Source organism: Rhinoraja longicauda, chromosome 2, assembly GCF_053455715.1.
Source record: "Rhinoraja longicauda isolate Sanriku21f chromosome 2, sRhiLon1.1, whole genome shotgun sequence".
NCBI classification, from domain to species: Eukaryota; Metazoa; Chordata; class Chondrichthyes; order Rajiformes; family Arhynchobatidae; genus Rhinoraja; species Rhinoraja longicauda.
In genome coordinates, this window is record NC_135954.1 from 78,682,030 (window position 1) to 78,704,863 (window position 22,834).

Here is a 22,834-nt window from a genome sequence, read left to right on the forward strand (position 1 = left end):
ATCCAGGTGGATCATTCCTTCCCACCCTTTTATCCAAATAACTACCCTATAATCAGCATCATGTGTTTCTTGTTTGTAGCTTGATTACCATCTGCTATTTGTCCGCTTAAAGATTTTGAGATTAGCCACAAGTAAATTTTGCAGTATCTCACTTAAACATGTCTATCATATTACTCTCCTCTCCTCCTTAAGTCTGTTAATCAAAGAATTTAAAGGAGGTTGAGTTCCATGCCAATTATTCTGTGTTATATTGAGTTGCTACAATGATTAAAGGGTTGATAGGGTAAATGCAATCTTTCTGTTTTTCTCAGATAGACTGGGCGACACGGTGGAACCTCGGTAGAGTTGCTGCCTTGCAGCGAATGCAGCGCCGGAGTCCCGGGTTCAATCCTGACTACGGGTGCTGTCTGTACGGAGTTTGTATGTTCTCCCGGTGACCTGCGTGGGTTTTTTTCCCGAGATCTTCTGTTTCCCCCCCACACTCCCAAGACTTACAGGTTTGTAGGTTAATTGGCCACTTAAATGTAAAAATTGTCCCTCGTGAGTGTAGGATAGTGTTGATCCATGATAGTGGGGATCGTTGGTCGGCACGGACCAGGTGGGCTGAAGGGCCTGTTTCCGCGCTGTATCTCTCAACTAAACTAAATTAAGGAGTGAGCCATTCAGGATAGAGTTAAGAAAAATAAAACTCAACAGTCAGAGGATAGAGAATCTTTGAAATGCTCTACGCAGGTGGGCTGCAGAGGTTTTGTTGCAGTGTTTGCTCAAGACCATGAGCATTGGAGGGAAAGAGAATTTGGGATGTGAAGTGAACAGAAGAAACATGCAGTGAGGTAAAGAATGTGTCATGATCTTAAGAATTGTTGGAACAAACATGGACTTCTCTTGCATTCTTACTCTAGAGTTATTTTTATTCATCAGCTTCCAGTTGTTTGTTTTTACACCCATGGGTAAATATTCCTTTTATTGTCCCTATACCAAAAGTAACCTAATTGGTCCATAGTGCCCTGCACCTGTTCCATCTTCCTTTTTAAAGATGGGATATCACAGTTTTTTTGTTTACAACAGAAGAAAAGGACATGTGAAGGAGACACCCAGGAGTTCATACACTAAAAAAAATTATTAAAAATCTCTGATTCTGCTATTATTTAGGCAAACACATGAAAAGAAAGATGTGCAGAAATTTAAAGTGAGTTGATCATAATTTTCCAAAGCTTAATTGACTCTGGAGTTATGGCATGGATTGAAAGGTCACTTCACGTTAAGACAGGACGAGGGAAAAACAAGGAAATTCCCAGATCTGCCTCAAATCAATAGTAAAGAAATTGCTACAATCTTTAGGAAAACCGTAGATCTAGACAAGTATGGCCTGATCAAAGAAAGACCATGCGCACATGCCTGATTAGTATAGCTATGGTTTTGAGATGGTAATAATGGATAGAGTCCAAATTGATTTATCGTTTAAGTCAAGAGTTGCAAAACAAAAAGATTATTTATATAAAGTGAAAATGCATGTAGCTGAAAAGTAGGAGTAAGGAGAAAAAGCATGGACCCTCGTTATTGGGTCTGACGAGATGCATTCCTCAAGGACTGGAGAGTAAGCTCAGCAGATACATCCATAACTTGAATGAAGAAACAGAGTTGTACACACATGTTCATAGATAATACTGTTGCAGCTAGCAGAATAACTAGCTGGCAGCAGATAATTGGAGGCATAAGTAATTATGCAGATAGAACGATCGCAGATGGCATGAAATATTGTGAAGTAATCTAGTTTTGATCCAAAACAGATAAATGGGAACATTTATTTTATAGCAAATATCGAGATTCATGAGGATTCAAATTATTTAAAAACATATGCATACAATTCCTTAAAACCAAAAGAAAAATATGTACATAAAGATGCTATATGAATGTTGTCCTTTATCTCTGAAGGAATGGAAATATTTCAAATAAAAATACTGAAATATGGAACATATTTTCCCCACAGAAGCCTTTTGGTGTTGTCAAATGAATCAAAGGGATATAGATGAACTTGTGTGTATATATATATCAGCCATATTCTGTCTGAATGGCTAAATTATCTTTCAGTTAAAGGAGGATATCCTTTTTATGAGAGTTCTTACAAGGCAAATCAGCCGTTCAGTCATTAAGGCTAATGATTAAGGCTAATGATTTGACATAAACTAAGAGCACGCTATCCATCCAAACTGATTCCACAATTATTTGAATGATGGTTATAAATAATTAATTGTGGACAGACATGCATTATTTCCACAAGATTTGTCAACTTTTCTCCAGAAATTGAAAACCAACATGACTAATCAAACCATAATGATCAATATTTCTGAGGAGGAACCATGCTTTAATGCATATTCCGCCCAGATATTCAGTCAATTCTGACAATCTAGATAAGTGACGGACTATGATGCTGTCACTTTCTATTTTTATTCACAAGAAACTACATATATCTATCTGACAATAACAATATAAATACAATTTTAAATGTCAAATATACCTCCTAGTTAACTACTTCACCTATAAATGAATTCTCCAAAAATCAAAATATTTAATAACTTACTATTGTACGACCTTTATTGCTCCAATCTTCATTCCAATGAAATTTATACCCCAACTAAATTTGGATACTCTATCACATACAATCGGACACTGTTCACAAACACAACCTTTCCATAAATTAAACCAAGGTCTGATAACTTAATGATAACTTAATGTGAGAGGAGATCTCAAGACAGCATTTAAATAGACTTGGTACAGTTGAACAGGAGACACAATTTCTTTTTCCACCATATTTTCAGGACAGCTACCAAAAATAAGAATTTCTGTGCATTTCACTGCCCTTGTTAGCCATGTATAGGGGTGAATAAAATATTTCAATCACAAGTTACATAAATTTGAAATATCACTTTGAAAATAGTTATAATGTTAGCATTTTTTTTAAATGCCTGTCAATTAGTATGAGATAATCAAATACATTAGTTTCTGGCTGCTTAGACTACAAAGTCAACTTGGCTATTGCACTCTGAATAGATTACAAAGCAAGGATATAAGGTTAGAATTCCATATGAAGTTATATTTATAACCAAAAAGATAGAGCTCTTAAGGATAGCGGAGTCAGGGGGTTTGGGGAGAAGGCAGGAACGGGGTACTGATTGGGAATGATCAGCCATGATCACATTGAATGGTGGTGCTGGCTCGAAGGACCAAATGGCCTACTCCTGCACCTATTGTCTATTGCCTACTTAATAAGTGTTATTTGCAGGTTCGAACACGTGCTCAGATTGGCCTTCATGCAAAGGCAAACGAGCGAACAACATTTTTGGAAAATGTTACTTATACTCTGCGTGAGGGGCAGAGAAAAAGAAGTTCCCAATGGGCCACTTCGCTGCCGTGCCCTGGCAGCAGGCCTGGCTCTCCCGCTGTGGAACCAGGAACCCGCCTGGAGTCCCCGTGAAAGGGGGAATGGGAGAGGAGGGTGGAGGGGGTTGACGGCAGCAGTGGATGCAAGAACAAAGGGCTGGTAAGATGAATTGGGGGTCTTAACGTACATGCACTCGAGATCAGCTGTGGAAGGCACCCGCAGGGCACAAAGGCTGCAGGTGACTGGGCGAGGAAGAAGACGACAATTCACTGGACCATCCGGATGGAGGCGACGGCTCCACCGGGCCTTTATGGCCAGCTGCAGCTGGGACTTTGAAATGGTGCCAAAATCTGGCGACTATTGCATATGCACTCAGTGGGCTGTTTCTGTACATTCTGTACTTAATCAGGGATTGTACTTGTGGATGGCAATAATCTTACTGAACTATGCAAAAAAGGAATTTCACTGTGGCTTAACACATGTAATAATTAAGAACAATTGAATCATTCACCCATGGTTTACTTATAGTTGGTACATTTTTGATTTCAGTCCAGGGAGAAGTGCAGGCATTTCATTATTTTTTTCATGCCAATGTCCTGGCAGGAAAGTTGCTTCTTTAACATTTGAGTTGATCAACTCCAGTAAATAGCTCTCCTCTGTCATTAACCATTTTAACCTGAACCACAAACCCTCCTTTCTCACTATGTTAGATTTCCAAAGAGATGCTTTCATGTATTTGGCAGCAAATCATTCAATTGATACCGTGCAGCTTGTCAAACCATTCTCTCTCGGTCCTTGAATCCTTATACTATTCCAGAAAGCATCACTTATAAAATTATAGCAACTGGCATAAAAATAAATTGTGGGTAATTTTTGTTTTAGTTAACTCTGGTGAATGATACCACTCCAACTGCATGCCTATGGGAAATTAGGTAATGATATTCGCTAATGTGCCAAGTTCCAATATGGCAGTTCTGGTGCCACATCTGCTTTGTGCACTAATGGATGTCATAAATACCCCACAATCCCCCCCCCCCCCCCCCCACATTTGCATTGTCACAAGGCTGGCCCCTGTGACTGCACGAACAATCGCATCAATTCAGTCCAAAATTGTGCAGATGCATTGCAGTTACCGTCTTTGAGCTTAAATTGGACTCCAATGTATTCATGGTGGTTCCATATCCCGTTCATATTATTAAATGTTGTAAAATTATTGCAGTTGCCAACAATGGCTCACTGGCCTTTACTTACCATTAAATGTGCACTCACCATGTCCCCAGTGTTGATACCAAGGCAGTGTGGTTGTATATGGATCAAAGGCTGTACTTAGATTGATGAATCTTCTTGCATGTGCAAACTGCTTTTTGATAGGCACTTCAGCATTGTAGTCTGTTCGTTTTCTCTCTAGAATGACTTTAATGCAAAATAATAAAACCACTAAACACATGAACAGAAAAATTCTGTACCCAATTTTAAACAGTTGGACTTCTCTAGCCAAAATAGAACAAAAAGTTTCTTGTTATCGCAGAAAATGTTAAATTCAATTGAATATGGTTGAAACTACTAAAAGTATTTGTATTAGCAGACCCGAAACAGATTCAGAGACATTAATAGTAAAATTGGTCAGGGTGAGAGTGCAAATAGGTGAATTTATTGATAGCAATCTCCATGTCACAAAGTTAAAATCATTTTTTACATCAAATACTACGTTAGAAGAACTTACGAACTATTAAAGTTCTTTGAGGAAATAATTAGCAAAGGGGTGTTGATGTTATGCAATTGGCTTTCCAAAAGCCATTTGATAAGGTGCAACTCAAGAGGTTACTGCTTAATTTAAAAGCTGACCAAGTTGGAGAGGATATATTTAGATGATTAACTAATTAAACAAAAAAAGTTTCGCATTTTGCAAATAGTATAGTGCCTTTAAAAGAAATCAAAATAAAAAATATATATATTATTACAAAACGCCCAAAGTCCTTGGTGCGACCTAAACAGTGCAAAGAACCAAGGTGAAAATTGCTTGTTTCAGTTTTAAAAGTTATCACACAATTTCATGGCAAAACAACAATTGTTAGCATCAAGCATTTTGAGGTTCACAATCAGAGTATTGGTAATTTAAAACATAGCAACTTAATAGTCTTGAAAACAGCTTAAAGATATCTTGTATATGACTCATCAAGAACAAACAGAATGTGATAAGAAATCATTTATCAAAAGAGTGAGCTACTTTTGATAGGGAAGTATGTTTATGTGAGAAAACATTAAAATTTCTAATTGTCATGAAGCATTTTTACACGCAGCAAACCATAACTACTTAAAACAAACAGCACCCCTGTTCATAGAAACATAGAAACATAGAAAATAGGTGCAGGAGGCCATTTGGCCCTTCGAGCCAGCACCACCATTCATTGTGATCATGGCTGATCATCCACAATCAGTGCCTGCCTTCTCCCCATATCCCTTGATTCCACAAGCCCCGAGAGCTCTATCTAACTCTCTTTTAAATTCATCCAGTGAATTGGCTTCCACTGCCTTCAGTGGCAGAGAACTCCACAAATTCACAACTCTCTGGGTGAAAACGTTTCTTCTCACCTCAGTTTTAAATGATCTCCCCTTTATTCTTAGACAGTGGCCCCTGGTTCTGGACTCCCGCAACATTGGGAACATTTTTCCTGCATCTAGCTTGTCTAGTCCTTTTATAATTGTTTACGTCTCTATAAGATCCCCTCTCATCCTTCTAAACTCCAGTGAATATAAGCCCAGTCTTTCCAATCTTTCCTCATATGACAATCCCGCCATCCCAGGGATTAATCTCGTGAACCTATGCTGCACTGCCTCAATAGCAAGGATGTCCTTCTTCAAATTAGGAGACCAAAACTGCACACAATACTCCAAATGTGGTCTCACCAGGGCCCTATACAACAGCAGAAGGACCTCATTGTTCCTATACTCAAATCCTCTCGTTATGAAGGCCAACATGCCATTAGCTTTATTTATTTTATTTATTTCCAATTTATTTAATCCTAGAGGTTGCCATGTATATCAAAATACAAACACTCGACATGTTTTCCTGACATGCCTCCTATAGCCATCCTTACAAAAGCTGTAACACTTTGGTTTGTGATAGGCTAATATCTCAATAACAAGCAGAGTTGTTATTCACATAGTAACAAGAAATACTGTAATCCCAAGACTAAAGTGCAGACTACAATAGACAATAGACAATAGGTGCAGGAGTAGGCCATTCGGCCCTTCGAGCCAGCACCACCATTCAATTTGATCATGGCTGATCATTCTCAATCAGTACCCTGTTCCTGCCTTCTCCCCATACCCCTTGACTCCGCTATCCTGAAGAGCTCTATCTAGCTCTCTCTTGAATGCATTCAGAGAATTGGCCTCCACTGCCTTCTGAGGCAGAGAATTCCACAGATTTACAACTCTCTGACTGAAAATGTTTTTCCTCAACTCCGTTCTAAATGGCCTACCCCTTATTCTTAAACTGTGGCCCCTGGTTCTGGACTCCCCTAACATTGGGAACATGTTTCCTGCCTCTAACGTATCCAACCCCTTAATAATCTTATATGTTTCGATAAGATCCCCTCTCATCCTTCTAAATTCCAGTGTATACAACCCTAGTCGCTCCAGTCGTTCAACATATGACAGTCCCGCCATTAACCTAGTAAACCTATGCTGCACGCCCTCAATAGCAAGAATATCCTTCCTCACATTTGGAGACCAAAACTGCACACAGTACTCCAGGTGCGGTCTCACTAGGGCCCTGTACAACTGCAGAAGGACCTCTATGCTCCTATACTCAACTCCTCTTGTTATGAAGGCCAACATTCCATTGGCTTTCTTCACTGCCTGCTGTACCTGCATGCTTCCTTTCAGTGACTGATGCACTAGGAAACCCAGATCTCGTTGTACGTCCCCTTTTCCTAACTTGACACCATTCAGATTATTATCTGCCTTCCTATTCTTACCACCAAAGTGGATAACCTCACACTTATCCACGTTAAACTGCGTCTGCCATGCATCCGCCCACTCACACAACCTGCCCAAGTCATCCTGCAACCTCATAGTATCTTCCTCACAGTTCACACTGCCACCCAGCTTTGTATCGTCTGCAAATTTGCTAATGGTACTTTTAATCCCTTCATCCAAGTTATTAATGTATATTGTAAATAGCTGCGGTCCCAGCACTGAGCCTTGCGGTACCCCACTAGTCACTGCCTGCCATTCTGAAAGGGACCCATTTATCCCCACTCTTCGCTTTCTGTCTGCCAACCAATTTTCTATCCATGTCAGTACCCTACCCCCAATATCATGTTCTCTAACTTTGCCCATTAATCTTCTATGTGGGACCTTGTCGAAGGCTTTCTGAAAGTCAAGGTACATTACATCCACCGGCTCTCCCCTGTCAATTTTCCTAGTTACATCCTCAAAAAATTCCAGAAGATTAGTCAAGCATGATTTCCCCTTCGTAAATCCATGCTGCCTCGGAACGATCCTGTTACTGCTATCCAAATGCTCCGCAATTTTGTCTTTAATAATTGACTCCAACATCTTCCCCACCACTGATGTCAGACTAATTGGTCTATAATTTCCCGTTTTCTCTCTCCCTCCTTTCTTTAAAAAGTGGGATAACATTTCCAAATGTAAAGATATTATTAAACACCACTGTTGAAATACAATGAATCAGAATGAAAATGACAATGCTCAAAAACCTAACTCTGACCCATTTGTCCACTCGTACGGCACCAGCTGAAATTCATTTCAGTGTCATCTATTTTTAGCCCAGATGGTGAACTCGACATTCACACTACACCACACAAGGGCATCCCCTTTTAGCTTTGAACCATATTATTTAACTCAACTGTATAAAATGAAAACAAATTTATGTCAAAGATTCTGGAAGGTCCTGAATATAATTAGTTTTCAGCAGCAATTTGTGACTTTTCTGCTTCCTTATTATGACAAGTTTGAGTTAAACTAAATTGATGTTAATGAGCCAAGTAGTCTAAAATATGCACAGTATCTTTTTTGAGATGTGTGCAGCTGTTTAATTATATTCTCATCATGCTTTATAAATGGATACTTCTACGCGCACATTTAAGGCATGCATTTTGCCACATGTGGGGTATCACTTGATTGTATGTAAAACATATTTTGTAAAGTCAATCAGTGCAATGTTAATTCTATTTTGAAACAGGCAATATGCCTTCTCAATTACGCAGATGTGCAACATCTGTTGAGGATTCCTCAGAAAGATAAGTTTGCCAGAAGTGGGAGAGACTGTGGACTCAAGAACCTCTTACTGCTCTCATCTAATGGGAAGCATAGCAAATGCTTCTGGGAAGCTGGCTGAGAGATTAAGGGAATAATGTGACTTCAGTACTGAAACTTTTCAAGCTTGTTCATAATGTCAATCGAATTATTAATCAAATTATTGCCTTGTAATTTCAGTCAAATATGTTATGTATGTTGGGAAGAGATTATTAGAATTTCCCATTACTGCGGTGATATCACAATTTTCATATTTCACCACTTTTCATCATTTCTAGTATGTGTATTGTACCAAAGAAAATAACAGACAAGTTGCATATTCTTGTCAAATGCTGGAGTAGAAAATGCACTTTAGTGAAGGCGTTTGTGAAGGTTCATTGTGGTAGGTTGCTCCAGAAGATTAAAGTGCATGGAATCCACAGTGACTTGATAGTTTGGATGCAGAACTGCCCACTCATAGAGGACAGAGAGCAGTGGGACAAGTGTGGTATTCTGGCCAGAGGTCCGTGATGAGTACAGATCTGCAGGGTCAGTGCTGGAACCTCTGTTGTTGAGAGCTGGACAAAAATGTAGACAGGTTGGTTAGTAAATATACAGACTACATAAAATGTTGTGGAGTTGCACACATTGAAGAAGGCTGTCAGGATGTAGATCCTTTACAGATATGGGTGGATAAATGGCAGGTCAAGAGGTGATTTGTTTTCAGTGAGGATGGAGACTCTCCTGATGCTCACAGTGGCCAGAGGGAAGAGAGAGGTGGGGCAATCAAAGCTAGGTGCTTAGCCTTTGTAAAGTAGATTCAGAAGAAACAGTCTAAGTCACTGAGTGAATCTTCAAAATGCCATAAATTTAATGTCTGTTGGTTTTTTGATATTTCGGTTTGCACAAGCAAATAAAAGGTGGTAGAGTTACAAATAGAACATCTATTGAAGTCAGAAATTTCTACAAAACAAGGCCTAGTGTGTAGGATAGTGCTAGTGAACGGGGTGATCAGTGTGGACTTGGTGGACCGAAGGGCCTGTTTCTGCACTGTATCTCTAAACTAAACAAAATCTCTAAACTATACTATGTAGTAGCCTTAAATGCACCATCTTTATAAAATTAGAGATGTAAACATTTCCATTTCTATGTCCACATTATGTTTCCCTCCCAGGTCCACTAGCTAGACAGGCACTTGAAGGATGTCCCTCTTCCTACTCTGAGACCAGATTTGTAAGAGGTTCAGAAACACAGTCACCTTGCATTGCAACTTGCTGAACTTCAAATAGCAGGGTTAAATTACTTGGATACAGCCTCCTGCTGCTGTCCTTCTGCTCATCCTCCTCAATCTTTCCTGACAACGAGTCTCGCTTTACATACTGCATGCCCTTTCTCACTGTCATATTACGCTTCAAAGTGAAACTGTCACTTATGCTTCCACATCTGAGAGCAATTGGAATTGTGCAGCATCTTGAGGTCAAGATGAGCACCAAGCACAACCGTCTCTGTAAGTTAATAGCAGCTTTGAGAAACATTATAAATTACCAGACACTGTGGAATCACAGCCACAAGTGGAAATCAAATCAGCAACTATCCTGTGTGTAATTGATAATCCCTTTAAAAAGTGGTCCTCTCTGCAGCTGTGCAAGATTAAGGGATTGAATCATTCAGAGCACGAAGATCCATTTGGGTTGCGTCGGCATGAAGTTATTCCCTGGGTTCACACTCTGGGTGATGTAATCTCTCAACCCTGCACATTTGCACATTACTGGCATCTCTGGATTTATCAACACTTTACATAACAGCAGCCAGAGAAATGACACCTAATGTGAGTTGCAGTACATTTGTGCGCAAACCCCCCTCCCTCCCTCCCTCCCCCCAAAGAACTTGGACATGCTTGAGTGTTTCTATAATTTCATCTCTTCCTGCAACTTCGATATCAGATAAATTTTGAATGTCCCAGGAATGTCCTAAAACACGCCTCCATTTCCTCAAGAGCTTATGGAAATTCATCATATCTCCAAAAACATTGATTTCTATAGAAGGCATCCTCTTGGGATGCATCACAACTTGGTCCCTTGAGGCACCAAATGTGTTTTTCTTTTAAAAGCAAACAATTTGAAATAAAAGCAGTGAATGCTGGGGATATGTCGTGTGTCCAACAGTATCTCTGAAGAGAGAAACAGAGTTAACACGGCAGTTCGATAAAATTTGATCACACTTGGAAAAATGAAAAAATAAGTATACTTTAAGTATAAGAAAATAACTGCAGATGCTGGTACAAATCGATTTATTCACAAAATGCTGGAGTAACTCAGCAGGTCGGGCAGCATCTCGGGAGAGAAGGAATGGGTGACGCTTCGGGTCGAGACCCTTCTTCAGACTGATGTCAGGGGGGCGGGACAAAGGAAGGATTCAGACTGATGTCAGGGGGGCGGGACAAAACGGGGCTTCCCCTCCTCCATTATAGATGAGGCTCTCACTAGGGTCTCTTCTACATCCCGCAGCTCCGCTCTTGCTCCCCCTCCCCCCACTCGCAACAAGGACAGAATCCCCCTCGTTGTCACCTTCCACCCCACCAGCCAGCGGATCCAACATATCATCCACCAACATTTCCGTCACCTACAACGGGACCCCACCACTGGCCATATCTTCCCATCCCCTCCCCTCTCTGCGTTCCGCAGAGACCGTTCCCTCCGTAACTCCCTGGTCCACTCGTCCCTTCCTACCCAAACCACCCCAACCCCGGGCACTTTCCCTTGCAACCGCACAAGATGCAACACCTGTCCCTTTACCTCCCCTCTCAACTCCATCCAAGGACCCAAACAGTCTTTCCAGGTGAGACAAAGGTTCACCTGCACCTCCTCCAACCTCATCTATTGCATCCGCTGCTCTAGATGTCAACTTATTTACATCGGCGAAACCAAGCGCAGGCTCGGCGATCGCTTCGCTGAACACCTGCGCTCGGTCCGCATTAACAAAACTGATCTCCCGGTGGCCGAGCACTTTAACTCCCCCTCCCATTCCCAGTCTGACCTTTCTGTCATGGGCCTCCTCCTGTGCCATAGTGAGCCCCACCGGAAATTGGAGGAACAGCACCTCATATTTCGCCTGGGCAGTTTGCAGCCCGGTGGTATGAACGTCGACTTCTCCAACTTTAGATAGTTCCTCTGTCCCTCCCTTCCCCTCCTCCTTCCCAGATCTCCCTCTATCTTCCTGTCTCCACCTATATCCTTCCTTTGTCCCGCCCCCCTGACATCAGTCTGAAGAAGGGTCTCGACCCGAAACGTCACCCATTCCTTCTCTCCAGAGATGCTGCCTGACCTGCTGAGTTACTCCAGCATTTTGTGAATAAGCATACTTTAAGTTGCAGTGAGGGTTTAGCATGGAGAGAACAGGGGGAATTAAGTGAATTCCATTCTGCGCAGCAAGACTGCTCACTGAGGTCACAGATACGGCTTTTTCAACCATAAATAGATAAATAGATATCGGTAAATAGATATTCAAAAGTAAATTCAGCTGGAGCCAAATGAACCAATGTTGCTCCTGCTAGCTACAGTGACCCACAATGGCTACAGTGACCCACAATGGCTACAGTGACCCACAATGGCTACAGTGACCCACAATGGCTACAGTGACCCACAATGGCTACAGTGACCCACAATGGCTACAGTGACCCACAATGGCTACAGTGACCCACAATGGCTACAGTGACCCACAATGGCTACAGTGACCCACAATGGCTACAGTGACCCACAATGGCTACAGTGACCCACAATGGCTACAGTGACCCACAATGGCTACAGTGACCCACAATGGCTACAGTGACCCACAATGGCTACAGTGACCCACAATGGCTAGTGACCCACAATGGCTACAGTGACCCACAATGGCTACAGTGACCCACAATGGCTACAGTGACCCACAATGGCTACAGTGACCCACAATGGCTACAGTGACCCACAATGGCTACAGTGACCCACAATGGCTACAGTGACCCACAATGGCTACAGTGACCCACAATGGCTACAGTGACCCACAATGGCTCCCCCCTCACTGTCCTCGACCCTCAACATGTTTCTATGCTCACTTGCTTCTTTAAACATAATGCGAGGTATACAAAGGTAATGGAGCTTTGTAACACGGTGCCAAGACAACAGCCTCTCCCTCAATGGCAGCAAGAGGAAGGCGCGAGCCATTGACTTCAGCAAACAGAGAAGTGTACTCGCCCTATTCAGCATCACTGGCTCTAAAGTGGAGATGATCAAGAGCTTCAGCTTCCTAGGAATAAATATCACCAATATTTTGTCCTGGTACAATAACATTGACACTACAGCCAAGAAAGCTCCATTTCCTCAAGAGCTTATGAAAATTCGTTATATCTCCAAAAACATTGATTTCTATAGAAGGCATCCTCTTGGGATGCATCACAACTTGGTTTCGCAATCCTCTGCCCAAGGCAACAGGAAATTGCAGAGAGTTGTGGATATAGTCCATCACACGAAGCAGCCTCCCCTCCTCCCCCTACCCACAAATTGACTCCATCTACACTTCACAATGCCTTGGAACATAATCAAGACCACTTACAGTCCAGTTATTCCCTCTGCTCCCCTCTCATCAGGTCAAAGATACAAAAGCTTGAAAGCATATACCACCAGAATCGGGAACAGCTTCTTCCCCACTTTTATGAGACTACTGAATGGATCAATCTCCCAAACCACCTTTTTGCAGTTGTTGCACTATGTATTTCTGCACTCTGTCTGGAACCATAACACTATAATGCTGTAGTGCTATTCTGCCCTCTGATTATTTTTCTCTTTGCAGTACTGGTTTTTCTTTGTGTATGGTTTGGTTGTACTGATGTATGGTATAATTTGACTTGATGGCATGCAAAACAAAGCTCTTCACTGTACACGTGACAATAATAAACCAATACCAAGATTACTGTAACAGGCCAAACAGTCCAGACACAAGATGATAAAATAGATGAAATGCTTTATTTTAAGTATTGACCCAAGACCCCAAGTCTTCCTGCCTTAATAATACAAAGTCTGAGCCCAAAAAAATATATTATTATATAGAATGAAAATCCATTGATTTGAAGTGTATGATCCTTGAGCGAACATAAAGTTTGTCATTGTGTTTTTGAATAGATTGACTTTCAATCTGTGGTGCCTGAAATCAAGATTCCAGAATTAAGGTTTCAGGGCATAATCAGATAAAGATGGGGAGTTGAAGATGCAAATTTGGTTTGAAGGAAATTGAAGATGCAATCTCACGACGGAGAGATCAAAGAAGAATGGGGTGGTGCTGATGGAGGCTGGTGTAGATGGGGGATGAGAACACACAGTCTGTGGTCCATGATGGAGAGGGTCAATGGTGAGAGCCAATATTCAAAAAGAACCCTGTAACAGGACCAGTCTGATCAAAGATCAATAACTTGGATTCAATGTCCATGGCCCATTTAAAGCAAATTACACTCTAAGTAACATGGAAACATAAAACAACTGTCTTGTACACAGAGCAATGGGGAACTGGGACTGAGGAGGAGATCAGGCCTGAAGCGGCTAAGCTGCAATCAGATTGAATGGCAGTGCATGCTTGCGGAAATGGATGACTTCATCCTGCCCTATTTATTATGTTCATGTGTTCTATAACATGGCGAAAATGCTCAGCAAGTCAAACAGTTTCTGTGGAAAAAGAAATAGTGTTAATATTTTAGGACAAAGTTTGGATGAAGGATCTTGAACTGGAAACATTCAACAGATGCTAACTAATCTGCTGAGTTTCTTTTATTTTTATTTAAGTCTAGACCAAGTGGACCCGTTGGGGCCATTCCTCGTAGAGGGGGGACAGGGAAGGGGAGAGAGTGTGAGTGAGTGAGCCCTGGACCTATGGCCTCTCCTGTATTGTAGCACCCTCAACCCCCCCACGCAATCCCTCTTATCCCCCCCTCCTCCCCCCAATGACCCACCTCCCTCCCCTCCCCACCCCCACTCTCCCCTCCTCCCCACCCCCACTTCCCACCACCCCCACGCTACCCTCCCCCACCCCCACTCTCCCCTCCTCCCCCACCCCCACTCTCCCCTCCTCCCCACCCCCACTTCCCCCCACCCCCACGCTACCCTCCCCCACCCCTACTCTCCCCTCCTCCCCAACCCACTCTCTCCTGCCCCCCACTGTCCCCCTTCCCCCCACCCTCCCCCCACCCTCCCCTCCCCCCTCCCGCCCACCCTCCTTGACAGTTGATTAATGTTTAGAGACATGCTCACTATTGTAGAAATGAAATATGGCAGAAGGTTTAAACACACCAAACTCGCTGAAACATGAAACTAATAACATCAGGATCATCGGCTTTTAGTTATATTGGTGGGAGGATAAACACAGGTGGAACACAGGGCTAAGTCTTTTGCTTCACTAAACATTACCACAGGACCATTTATATTTGCAGAAGCTTGGGTTTAACAACTCATCAGTGAGATAGCAATTTCAAAAGCCGAACACTCCCTCGGTACTACGCTGAAATGTCAGCCGAGAATTTTGTCCCTGAAATGGACTTTGAATCCAAATCTTTTAGAAACATAGAAAATAGGTGCAGGAGTAGGCCATTCGGCCCTTCGAGCCTGCACCGCCATTCAATATGATCATGGCTGATCATCCAACTCAGTATCCTGTACCTGCCTTCTCTCCATACCCCCTGATCCCTTTAGCCACAAGGCCCACATCTAACTCCCTCTTAAATATAGCCAATGAACTGGCTTCAACTACCTTCTGTGGCAGAGAATTCCACAGATTCACCCCTCTCTGTGTGAAAAAAAACTTTCTCATCTCGGTCCTAAAAGACTTCCCCCTTATCCTTAAACTGTGACCCCTTGTTCTGGACTTCCCCAACATCGGGAACAATCTTCCTGCATCTAGCCTGTCCAACCCCCTAAGAATTTTGTAAGTTTCTATAAGATCCCCCCTCAATCTTCTTAATTCCAGCGAGTACAAGCCGAGTCTATCCAGTCTTTCTTCATATGAAAGTTCTGCCATCCTAGGAATCAATCTGGTGAACCTTCTCTGTACTCCCTCTATGGCAAGAATGTATTTCCTCAGATAAGTGTAAGCTCAATCATGGAGCTATTTATCTAATAGCTCGTTCTTTTTTGTTAAAGAAATTAAACATCCGTTTTCCGTCTGTACAAATCTAAGGGATATGGGGAAAAAGCAGGAACGTGTACTGATTTTGGATGATCAGTCATGATTATATTGAATGGCGGTGCTGGCTCAAACGGTCGAATGACCTACTCCTGCACTTTTTATTTCTATGTCTAAGCTGAGAATTTATCCACTGTGGGTATATTTTCTCCACTGGTGAAAGATATTGGATGAAACATTGTTATCAATGAAGAAGAAATTGGAGCATGTATTTATTGCTTTTTTTCATGCTGGCTTAAGAAATCAAGCACCAAGGCTTGGCCTCTGGAGCCTGTACTTTAGATGGCTGCAAAATTACAAGGGGCAGGTGAATGGATTGGAAGGCAAGGTATGATTTTTTCTTCAATAAGGAAGACTCCCTTGTGGCTGATTTGAAAGGTTTGGATCTATCTGACAGCAGTTTTGTAGCAATAACCATATGGACCTGGTCTCAATGGTCAGGAACACAGCTGCAGTGTGCTCAGGCCCGGAGCTTGGGGAGAAATCAGCAGCTGCACTTGTCTCTCCTCCATGGCTTTTAATCACAGGGTCAAACCAAGAGGCAGCCTTTGCCTGAAGCTCTTGCATCGTGCAAATGGTCCAGAAGAGAAAAGACATGAACGGCTGTTTCTTCTTCCTCAAAATGCAATGCGTACCAAGAAGAGAAATTCTATCCTACTGTTTGTTCCATGTTTTGAGGAGCTCAGATTGCCAGGGCTGGTCTAGTTAAGTTATAATTTTATTTCTTAAATTCTGAATCTTATTAGAAATTACTGTAATTTTAGTTTAATTTTTTTTAAATAATTATGTTTGAGTTTGCACACCATGCTAATAAGTAAAGGATGAAATAATCTAAATATTAGTTTGTAAACCAAGTTTCATTTGTAGCTCAAAATTACAGAGGGTGGCACGGTGGTGCAGCAGTAGAGTTGCTGCCTTACATCGCCAGAGACCCGGGTTCGATCCTGACTACGGGTGCTGTCTGTGTGGAGTTTGTACATTCTCCCCGTGACCTGCATGAGTTTTTTCCCCAAATGCTCCAGTTTCCTCCTACACTCCAAAGACGTACAGGTTTGTAGGCAAATTGGCTTCTGTAAATTTTAAATTACCCCTAGTCTGTGTAGGAGAGTGTCAGTGTGGGGGGATGACGGTTGGCGCAGACTTGGTGGGCCGAAGGGCCTGTTTCCGTGCTGTATGTCTCTAAACTAAACAGATTGATGAACATATCACTGCCCATATGAATCTTTCACATATTCAGAATACTGCCACATCATACCTGTACCTTTCACAGGATCAAAACTCATTGTATTACATTCTTTGTTGCTACATACCGTTTAGTTTTATTTTATCAAATATTTTTGTTTAAATAGTGGAGATAGGTGTTTTGAAATAAATGTTACCTACAGCTAAAGAAAATCAATATCTTGATTAAAGGAGGAGAGATGTGAATCCATGTAGTGCTTTCCACAACTTCAGGACATCCCAAAGCACTTTACAGACATTGATGCAATCTTTAGAATTATAACCATTTGTAATTTTGAGAATATGACAAAGAATTTGTGCATCAGTCTTCTGCTAAAAGAGTCCAATAATGATCAGGTTATTAGGTTATTTTGTGTTCTAGTGTAAGATAAATATTGACCAGGACATGCGGGAGAACTCAACTTTTCTGAGATAGAACCAATGGATTTTTTATGTATTATCATTGCTAATTTATTATTTTTTGAAAAAATTACTACATTATCTCTGTGCATTGCATTCCCTGGCCCGTTAAGCTGCTGCAAGTCAGAATTTCATTGCTCTGTTGTCAGTACATATGACAATTACAGTATGTTCTTCAGAGAGATCAGCTGGAAGGACATGTGGGAGATGGAGGCGAGCAGGATAAGTTTCCTCATTCGGGCAACCTATGATGTCCTTCCTAGCCAAAAAAATCTCAACCAATGGCTGGACGAAGATCCATCATGCCCCCTGTGTTCAACACCAGCCACGCTTAAGCACATCCTCACTGGGTGTAAAGTAAGCCTCTCCCAAGGACGGTACACCTGGAGACATAATCAAGTGCTCAAATGCCTGGCAGCGACTCTGGAAAGCAGGAGAACAACCAACAATGCCCTGCTGCCCAGAACAACCAACCCAGTTATGCCAATTGCCTTTGTTCGGGAGGGGGAACAAAAGCAACGGAAAATTCCACCAAGGACAAGGTTTGGACAGCTGGAGGCAGCCCGGGACTGGCAGATGCTGGTGGATGTGGACCAACGGCTTACAGTTCCATCAGAGATAGCCATCACCAACTTGAGGCCTGATCTTGTCCTCTGGTCGAACTCTCAGCGCATGGTGTATTTTGTGGAGCTCACAGTCCCTTGGGAGGATGCTGTGCAGGAAGCCTTCGAAAGAAAGAATCTGCAATATACAGACCTTGCAGCGGAGGCAGAACAGCGGGGCTGGAGAGCAAAGATCTGCCCGGTAGAAGTTGGATGTCGAGGATTTGTGGCAAATCTACCGTAAGACTGATGAAGGACCTGGGGATCAGCGGACAAGCCCTACGCCAGGCTATCAAGGAAACATCACGGGTTGGCAGAGCGGAGTAGCCAGTGGCTCTGGCTGAAGAGGAAAGACCCCATCTGGTCTCCCAAATAAGCCGGCTAGGCAGATGCAGAGGGGGGTGGTTCTGGGACGCCAGAATGCACTGCTGAGCCTACTGGAGACGTCGTAGGTCCAATCAGCGAAACGTCGATTAAAGTAGGTGCCCACTTGATAACCCCAATGACGTGTCTGCCTAGCCTTTCTCAACATTGGAGGAGCATAAGTGAGTGCATAAGCCTCCCATCACCACCGGGAGCAAGTTGACATTTGGCACTTTGGATTTCCAACATCTTGTCCTGTGTATTTGGAAACATGTATTGCATTCACTGGCCCGTTAAGCTGCTGCAAGGCAGAATTTCAGTGCTCTGTTGTCAGTACATATGACAATTACAGTATGTTCTTCAGAGATGCTACCTGACCCACTGACTTATCCAGAACTTTGTCTTGTTTTTGTAAGCCAGCATCTACAGTTCCAAGTGTCAACAGTTTGCAATGGAAAGTACCCGGTGGAATTTCTGGAAGTGGCATAATTCAACCCAGAAGACAACAATATAGTGTATTGTATTATTCACAAAATGCTGGAGTAACTCAGCAGGTCAGGCAGCATCTCGGGAGAGAAGGAAGGGATGGGTGAGGAGAACTTCTTCAAAGTGTATTGTATTGTTTCCTTGAAATACTGTATCACTTAACGTAAGTTGATACCAAAAAATATTTTATTGGCAGGTAAAGTTAGACAGATAGTAAAATGATGGGTGGTTATTAATTGGTGATAAACTGATCGAGGCACAGACACAGGAAGCATATTTGGAACACTGATTGCATATTTTATCAGGTTTATTTTCCAAATGAAAAAATATTCCACCAAAATCTCAGCAATAGGTAAAATAGTCAAAACAATTGATAAGGTAAAAACTGCTAAGTTTATAAATGATAAGATTATATAATCTTAAAAGGCTGGCTGTTTAAAATATAGATATCACAGAGATTGCATGCTAGTATGCTGAAGGAGATGCAGGTTGGAAAAGGGCTAGCCATACATTCAAATTTTCCAAGACAGATGGGAGGTGATAAAGGACTCAAATCCGGTAAGTATAATATAAGGTGAAACACCAGAGAAATAGGCCCTTTGCTTATTTGAAAAGGGGAGCAAGGATGTGCCAGGCAACTGCAGGCCAGTCAGTCTGTTCTCTATTGTGGGGAAGGTTTTAGAAATAATATGCAGGGAAAAAAATAATAGCTACTTGGAGAATTTGAATTGATTAATAGAGAGGAAATATGGAGTTGTTAAAGTCAAATGACATTTGATGAACCAAATCAATTTTTGTTTAATAAAGTAACAGAGAATGCTGATGATGGAAATGTATTGCATTTTGTTTACATGCATTTTTAGAAGGCATTTGATAAAACTGTGCACACAAAACTGATCAGCAAAACAGATACCCAGGAAATAGGATCAGTAACTACGTGTGCCGGGTCTGGTTTGAAGCCAGATAGCAGCAAGTCATGGAGAATGGTTAATTTTCAAACTGGAGGATGGTAAACAATGGTATTCCCAAGGGACTGGACTGAGACGATTGGTGACACAACTTGGCTTTACAAGGTAAAATGTTCAAATTACACAAAGGGAGTAAAATAATAACGAGGGTAGTGATAAACTCCATGATGATATGGATAAGGAAGTTGGACAAGTAAGTTGGAGATGAAATTTGAGCCCATGAAGCATGAAGTGGTGCACTGCAGCAGGAAGAATTAAAAACAATAGCCCAGAAACTGAGGTTGAAAATAAATGCATGCTTGTTTTTCACGTATCAATCCCACATAAAAATGCGTTGCACCTGTTTTGAGTGTTTGTGGACATTTCCAGAGAAGGTTCCACTAATTGGGAAATTGGAACAGGCACTTCCTCTTGCCAATCATCCCATATGATGACATCATTAACCGACAGTCCATAAGCTACTGACTTACCAATTGGATTAAACCCTCATTATTAACGTAAAGTAAAACTAGAAGGCCATCGCAATGAATTTTTGGAACCACAAATGAACCGTAGGTTGCCTGCTGGGATATTGACTTAACTTTCACTGATTCTCTCCACATCGATCCACAGGTGCTATCTATTTTCAGATAGGAGGCACAAAAACACTGTGGCATCTCTCTATGATGACTGGATTTTTAGGATAGTTTAGAGATAACCAGCATGCAAACATTGCCTTCGGCCCACTGAGTCCACGCCGACCAGCGACCCCCGCACACTAACACTATCCTACACATACTTGGGACAATTTATAATTTTACCAAGCCTAATAGTCGACAAACCTGTGCGTCTTTAGAGCGTGGGAGGAAGCCAAAGAAAACCCACACAGGTCACAGGGAGAATGTACAAACTCCATGCAGACAGCACTCAAATCAGGATCGAACGCGGGTCTCCGGCGCTGTAAGGCAGCAATTCTAGCTGTGCCACCATGCCATATATCATCTTTGGATTTGATAAATGGATAGTAAGTGTTTAGAGAGACATAGGCTAAATGAAGGCAAATGGGACAGACCCAGATTGCCAGCTTGGTTGGCATGGACCACTTGGGTTGTAGGTTCTGTTTCCATTGCTATATAGCTTTATAACACTATGACTTGAGAAATATGGCAGCACCTCTGCACAATGTGGTGACTTGTGGCATCAGTGATTATTGTGGCTTGAGCATAAGGGATGTGGGTGGGTGTCCAATGCAGACCACTGCACAGAGCTCGAAGAGGGCACCTGTGTGTTGTTTCATCCTTCGCTCCAACCTTACTTCCCCTCCCCGAAATGTTCCCTCTCCATTTTTTTTCTTCCTTTCAATTTCTTACCATCCTTGCCCTCCCCCACTCTCCTGCTGCCTTGAATTGTGAGTTATCATGTCCTTTAAAAAGATGAGAAATAAGCCAATTAATCTTGCACAATGTATTTGAATAGCTGGCAGTGTGGATAAACTGTGAAATGTCGGTGTAGAGTTGAAAAAATGCAAATTTTTGTTGGTATATGTTGTGATTGATAAATATTGTTTTAGTAAATATTTAATGGGAGTGGGATCCACAAAGTGGAGTGGTGTCTAGAACGGTTCTCAATGGAACACTGGATATTTTACAAGGGTTGAACATTTTACTGCACTGCATCCAAATTCTTGAGCATTTTTGGCATTATTCTGCACATTTATATGATTTCACTGCCATGTGAGAGTACATCATATGATCCTCCTGCTCCAAGGATAGATCGTATCGCTCCACTGAACTCCTCCACCAAAGCCTCCGCACAGCAAAAGATCTTGGCCATTTGTATGATTTTATTTTCCCCATGTCAATATAAATCTCTGCTGCAACGTTCAGAAGCAGCTAAACCCAGGACACACCTCACCACCTCTCTCTCCCTTTTATGATAAGCAGGCTAGTTTTAATGGTGCCAAATCAGTCGTGCACACAAACTGCATGCTGTACGAAAATCATGAGCAGGTAATGCAAACTGGGCCTTCTGGAAGCAATTAGCACAGGTTAACCCCACACTGTGATTATATGACTATTTTCAGGAACTGACCAGTTAGTCAAATTTAATTTGGTTTAGTATTTAATACAAAGCTGACAAATCACTGGCACATATGCTGCACAAAATACCACTATTTTCACAATACAGAAATGAAAGTGTCCTTTTTAAATGCAACCCAGTATTTTTATGCCTGAGCCAAGAAGTGAAGCCCAGCGCATTGCATTTACAAGAAAATGAAAGCTTTGTGAATGCAATTAATGTTATTCACCATGTATTTGAAGGACTGTGCAGATATTTTTAAGGTTGTATAATGTTAAATAATAGAGAAGGTAACTTGCACAAGCTGACAGGGCCATCTCTCCTTCACCTGCTCATGCTTCTAACTCCTTTTCTTCTTCTCCTGCTGGACTTTGCTCTTTCTCAGATGTCACATGAGACATGTCACCAGCCCACTGAGCTGCTAGTGTTCACATATGAGCAGAGATAGCAAGTTCAGGAAATATATGTCTTAGGCTCTTAAAGTGGTGGTTTGTCCATTGAGACAGGCTCAAGTTCAACAAGATTCTTGTTCACTTTATATTGTAGAGAGCAAGAAGTAACATTCCCAATCATTCCCAAGAATTTCTTTCTGCTGTTCCAGCTGAGATTAATGATCTCAAAGAAAGCAGTGATTAAAATTGAAACCTTCCATGTTTGTGACTCAGCAATGTATATGGACTTGCCAGTAACTTCTTGTGGGATATTTAATTAGCATGCATTTCTGAACGTAGGCCAAAAGACATACCTTCACTTTGCAATCAGCTAAAAATGCTAATATGAAAAATACCAGTTGATTAGGGGTATCAGTGGCATCCTTGTCAGGCCATCTGTGGTCTCAATTATATGAACCTCCCTCCAGGAAGCCCCAC

General features: G+C 41.9%; 1 protein-coding gene across 9 annotated transcripts in view; it reads right to left on the minus strand.

Annotated features, from left to right (window-relative positions):
- LOC144606022 (histone deacetylase 9-like) overlaps positions 1-22,834 on the minus strand; it is a 514,560-nt gene that overhangs the window by 364,520 nt on the left and 127,206 nt on the right. For 6 of the 9 annotated variants that reach the window (XM_078421808.1, XM_078421832.1, XM_078421817.1 and 3 more), the window contains one exon: positions 4,634-4,795. The exons of 2 other annotated variants lie outside the window; for them this stretch is intronic. In XM_078421808.1, the coding sequence (XP_078277934.1) occupies positions 4,634-4,795 (162 nt within the window). The remainder of the gene's footprint in view (positions 1-4,633; positions 4,796-22,834) is intronic. One more of the 9 variants, XM_078421825.1, reaches the window with a different exon arrangement.